The sequence below is a fragment of the Lolium perenne genome, unplaced genomic scaffold (assembly GCF_019359855.2).
Source record: "Lolium perenne isolate Kyuss_39 unplaced genomic scaffold, Kyuss_2.0 unplaced12, whole genome shotgun sequence".
In the NCBI taxonomy this organism is placed as follows: Eukaryota; Viridiplantae; Streptophyta; class Magnoliopsida; order Poales; family Poaceae; genus Lolium; species Lolium perenne.
Genome location: NW_027248970.1, coordinates 148279 through 153427, shown reverse-complemented (window position 1 = coordinate 153427; position 5149 = coordinate 148279). Strand labels below are relative to the sequence as shown.

Sequence of the window (5149 nt, the reverse complement as noted above, 5' to 3'; positions counted from 1 at the left end):
GGGTAGACCCGCCGGGGCACGCGTTCCGCTGCTTTGGGGGGAGGACGGGGAGAACGACCGCCGGAGCACCGGAACCCCACCAAACCTTGCATGTGGACCTATGATATGTGTCAAAGTGTGGTGCAAGGTCTAATGGTGCAAAAGTAGCTCCCCTAAACCCTAAACCCTAAACTGGGGAGGCTTCGAGCCCTAAACCCCTCTAAAACCCTAAACCACGACGCCGGAGCTGCAGAACCATGCGTCATAAACCCTAACCCTAACCCTAAACCCTAAACCTATACCTAACCATAAATACTTACCCTTTAACCTAAACCCTAGCCCTAGCCCCTAAACCCTAGCCCTAACCCTACACCTAACCCTAACCAAGAGATCGTGCACACCGTCGATCGTGTGATAATGGCTCTAGTCATGGGTATTTGTGCCAAAGGGTCCCAATCTTTGGTTCTCCATGTCTATATGAACTAAACAAACCTAAAAGAATTAAATGTTACATTGGTGCACCCTCGCGGAGAAATCTAGGGGGGTAGACCCGCCGGGGCACACGTTCCGCTGTTTTGGGGGGAGGAGGGGGATAACAACCGCCGGAGCACCGGAACCCCACCAAACCTTGCATGTGGACCTATGATATGTGTCAAAGTGTGATGCAAGGTGTAATGGTGCAAAAGTAGCTCCCCTAAACCCTAAACCCTAAACTGGGGAGGCTTCGAGCCCTAAACCCCTCTAAATCCCTAAACCACGACGCCGTGAGTCAGCAGAACCATGCATCATAAACCCTACCCCTAACCCTAAACCCTAAACCTATACCTAACCATAAATACTTACCCTTTAACCTAAACCCTAGCCCTAGACCCTAAACCCTAGCCCTAACCCTACACCTAACCCTAACCAGGAGTTCTTGCACACCGTCGATCGTGTGATAATGGCTCTAGCTGCGGGTATATGTGCCAAAGGGTCCCAATCTTGGTTCTCCATGTGTATATGTACTAAACAAACCTAAAAGAATGAAAAGTTACATTGGTGCACCCTCGCGCGGAGAAATCTAGGGGGGTAGACCCGCCGGGCACACGTTCCGCCGTTTTGGGGGAGGAGGGGGATAACGACCGCCGGAGCACCGGAACCCCACCAAACCTTGCATGTGGACCTATTATATGTGTCAAAGTGTGATGCAAGGTGTAATGGTGCAAAAGTAGCTCCCCTAAACCCTAAACTGGGGAGGCTTCGAGCCCTAAACCCCTCTAAATCCCTAAACCACGACGCCGGAGCTGCAGAACCATGCATCATAAACCCTAACCCTAACCCTAAACCCTAAACCTATACCTAACCATAAATACTTACCCTTTAACCTAAACCCTAGCCCTAGCCCCTAAACCCTAGCCCTAACCCTACACCTAACCCTAACCAAGAGATCGTGCACACCGTCGATCGTGTGATAATGGCTCTAGCTGCGGGTATATGTGCCAAAGGGTCCCAATCTTGGTTCTCCATGTGTATATGTACTAAACAAACCTAAAAGAATGAAAAGTTACATTGGTGCACCCTCGCGGAGAAATCTAGGGGGTAGACCCGTCGGGGCACACGTTCGCCGTTTTGGGGGAGGAGGGGGATAACGACCGCCGGAGCACCGGAACCCCACCAAACCTTGCATGTGGACCTATGATATGTGTCAAAGTGTGATGCAAGGTGTAATGGCGCAAAAGTAGCTCCCTAAACCCTAAACCCTAGCGGGAGGCTTCGAGCCCTAAACCCCTCTAAATCCCTAAACCACGACGCAGGAGTCGCAGAACCATGCATCATAAACCCTAACCCTAACCCTAAACCCTAAACCTATACCTAACCATAAATACTTACCCTTTAACCTAAACCCTAGCCCTAGCCCCTAAACCCTAGCCCTAACCCTACACCTAACCCTAACCAGTAGATCGGGCACACCGTCGATCGTGTGATAATGGCTCTAGCTGCGGGTATATGTGCCAAAGGGTCCCAATCTTTGGTTCTCCATGTGTATATGTACTAAACAAACCTAAAAGAATGAAAAGTTACATTGGTGCACCCTCGCGCGGAGAAATCTAGGGGGTAGACCCGCCGGGGCACACGTTCCGCTGTTTTGGAGGGAGGAGGGGGATAACGACCTCCGGAGCACCGGAACCCCACCAAACCTTGCATGTGGACCTATGATATGTTTCAAAGTGTGATGCAAGGTGTAATTCACCAAATGGTTCATGGCATGGATCCCCGGTCTGACATTCCTCACCTTCGGGCGATAACACTTAACAGATTCCAGGACGTGTACGGTGAAGTGTCCCGCCGCGGGTATATCAAGGGCTAGACTGTGCCAAAGGGTGCCACACATGGTTTTCCATATGTCCATGGACTAAAGAAACCTAAACCTATGAAAAGGTATATTGGTGGAACCTCGCGCGGAGAAATCTAGGGGGTAGACCATCCGGGGCCCACAGAGACTGCTTTTTAGGGGGAATGACCCTGAGCAATCGAATGCCACCAAAACTTGCAAGTGGACCTAAAACCTAACCCTAACAAACCTAAAAGAATGAAAAAGTACATTTTGCACCCTCGCGCGGAGAAATCTACGGGGGTAGACCCGCCGTCCCGCTGTTTTTGGGGGAAGGAGGGGGACGGCCGCCGGAGCACCGGAACCCTGATATATGTGGGGATGAGCATGGAGACTAATTTTGTATTGCACATAGTGTAATAAATAGTCATCAAAAAGAAAAACTAATTAACAAAATAAATATAAGTAGTAGATGAAATAAAATAGTTAGAAAAACAAATAAAATGTATATTGGCGCACGGCAAAGGGAGCAGCGCACGGCAAAGGACCATTTGCCGTGCAACTGGTCTGTCTGCACGGCAAAGGGGTGGGACACGGCAGTGCCCAGGCCTTTGCCGTGCATTGTTTCTTTGCCGTGCGGCTTGCAGGGACTTTGCCGTCCTATTATCTTTGCCGTGCGCTGCTCCCAGACTTTGCCGTGAGATACTGCTTTGCCGTGCGCCAAGTCTTTCTTTGCCGTGCTAGGTTTCTTTGCCGTGCGCTGCTCCTATACTTTGCCGTGCGTTTTTACGTTGCCGTGCGGTCTTCTTGCTGCGCACGGCAAAGAAATCTTTGCCGTGCAGCAGCTCACGGCAAAGATAGGCTGCACGGCAGCGCCTGATTTTCCCGTAGTGTTGGTTTGTGCAAGTGAGGGAATCGAATTAATTTACATTGTTTGGTTGTGGAACGCAGCATGAATATAGCAGAAGCTCAGTTGCACAAGTTATATAAATGGGTAACTTAAGTATCCAGTGGCAGCGGGTGCTTAGGCATGCACTTCACAAATGATTTTGCCATTAGCCCAACATCGGCATAGTTCAAAGGCATCAAACAAGAAAGAAATGGAAGTATATGAAATGCAGCTTCATGTTGGTACTGACTTATGGGCGAACAGGTTGCACTTTGGACGAGTATCGTACGAAGAGACTCCTAATAGCTAAGTGCATAAAACACCTATACAAGTTCAGAGTAATTTGTTTTGCTGGACGACAGAATACATGTAAGAATTATCTGGAAAGATAAATGAAGCAATTGAATAAATGATTTTTCGCTAATCACACCTGCAAATCTGCCTATACGATGATCCAACACTCATCAGAGAATACGCAAAAGATCCATTACATAGATGTGAAATAAAAAAAAAATCATAACACAGAATCCAACTATCCAACAACCGCCAACCACAACAAAAGCTAGCCAGTTCCCCTCTCTCAAAAGAAACCCTCCCTCCTCAGCAAACGATCGACACGACGAGATGATCGAAATGACATGCAACCTACTAACGTACAGCACTGCCTCCACCCTGGCGACGTTCCTAGAGGAGTGCCGCGGCCACAAGCCCGGCCACGCCCAGGCCAGCCAACGCCGTGGCCCTGAGCCCGGCGGCGCCCGACTCTGACTGCTTGGTCGGGGGCGCGAGCACGGTGGCCGGGGTCTTGGTCGTGGAACCGCCGGTGCTGGTCGACGGGGACGTCGGCGTGGTGTCCGGCGTGGTGTCGGGGCTGTCCGGGGTCGGGGTAGGGGAGGCCTTGGGCGGCGGCGACGCGGCGGTGGCGGCGGCGACGGTGACGGCGAGCTTCATGCCGCTGCTGCAGTGTCCAGCGACGCCGCAGATGAAGTAGTGCTTCCCAGCGGTCTTGAGCGCGACGGTGCTGGCGCCGCTGCCGTCGCTGCTGAGCGCGTTGGCGGAGGAGCAGGACGCGTAGTCCGCCGCGCTCACCTCGGCCACCGTGTGCGCCCCTCCGGCGAAGTTGAACACTGCAAGAGGAAAATCGCCGGCCGTGAGCAAATGCGTGGCAAACAAACTAGGACGCAACGCAGCCGTGTTGAGAGTTCAGACTTGAGAGACTTGAGCGAGGGTGTAAGTAGTAAGTACTGACCGAGGGAGTCGCCCACTTTGAACTTCTTGTCGCTGGCCCAGGTGGTGTAGTCCGCCCCGGTGGTCCAGCCGGAGGAGTCGCCGACGGTGTACTTCGCCGCGGACGCCGCCGACGCGCAGCTCGCGACCAGGAGCAGCGCCGCCAATGCCAGATTGGAAGCCATCGCAGCAGCCAAAAGCTCAATCAGCCAACTGAATCGAAAACGAGAATGCAGCGGTGTCAGACCGTCAAATTGCGCTTCAGTCGAGATCGATCGGTCGGTGTGCAGTGTGGAGGATGGAAGTCCAGGGCGGCCTTATATATACACGGGAGGGTTGCACCGGCGATGGCGACGAACGGGACGCACGGCGCCCGCGGCAGCTGGGAGTTGGTGAAGTGGGTTCCGTTGGAGTTGGTTGGGAGCAGGAACCACCGGCCCCGTCGTTGTGCCTTTTTCCAAGACCTCCGCGCGACGCGTAGACACGAAATGCCTTAGAAACGACTCTACTCCAGCTTAGCTACCACACTGTTCGCTAGAACGATACTACAGAATACGCAACCTTTTGAAGAGCAGAAAACACATGTTTTTCGTGATCTCAAAGCTTGCCAGAGTACCAACTGATGCTCGGCTATTTACTTTCTTTCGGTTGCCACATCTTTCTCATGATGAACGCGCGTCGCAGGCATGATATTCTTGCCATCGATCGATCGATCGGTGCGAAGAAAGAGTAGATTACTTGGC

At 52.1% G+C, this 5149-nt stretch overlaps 1 protein-coding gene across 1 annotated transcript; it reads right to left on the bottom strand.

Moving 5' to 3' along the window:
* Positions 1 to 3685: 3685 nt before the first annotated feature.
* LOC127317688 (blue copper protein) lies at positions 3686 to 4715 on the bottom strand. The gene is made up of 2 exons (XM_051348286.1): positions 4429 to 4715; positions 3686 to 4306 (listed from the first exon to the last, which is right to left on the bottom strand). Exons 1-2 carry the CDS (start codon positions 4589 to 4591, stop codon positions 3864 to 3866), a joined length of 606 nt encoding a protein of 201 aa, XP_051204246.1. The 5' UTR covers positions 4592 to 4715; the 3' UTR covers positions 3686 to 3863.
* Positions 4716 to 5149: the final 434 nt, after the last annotated feature.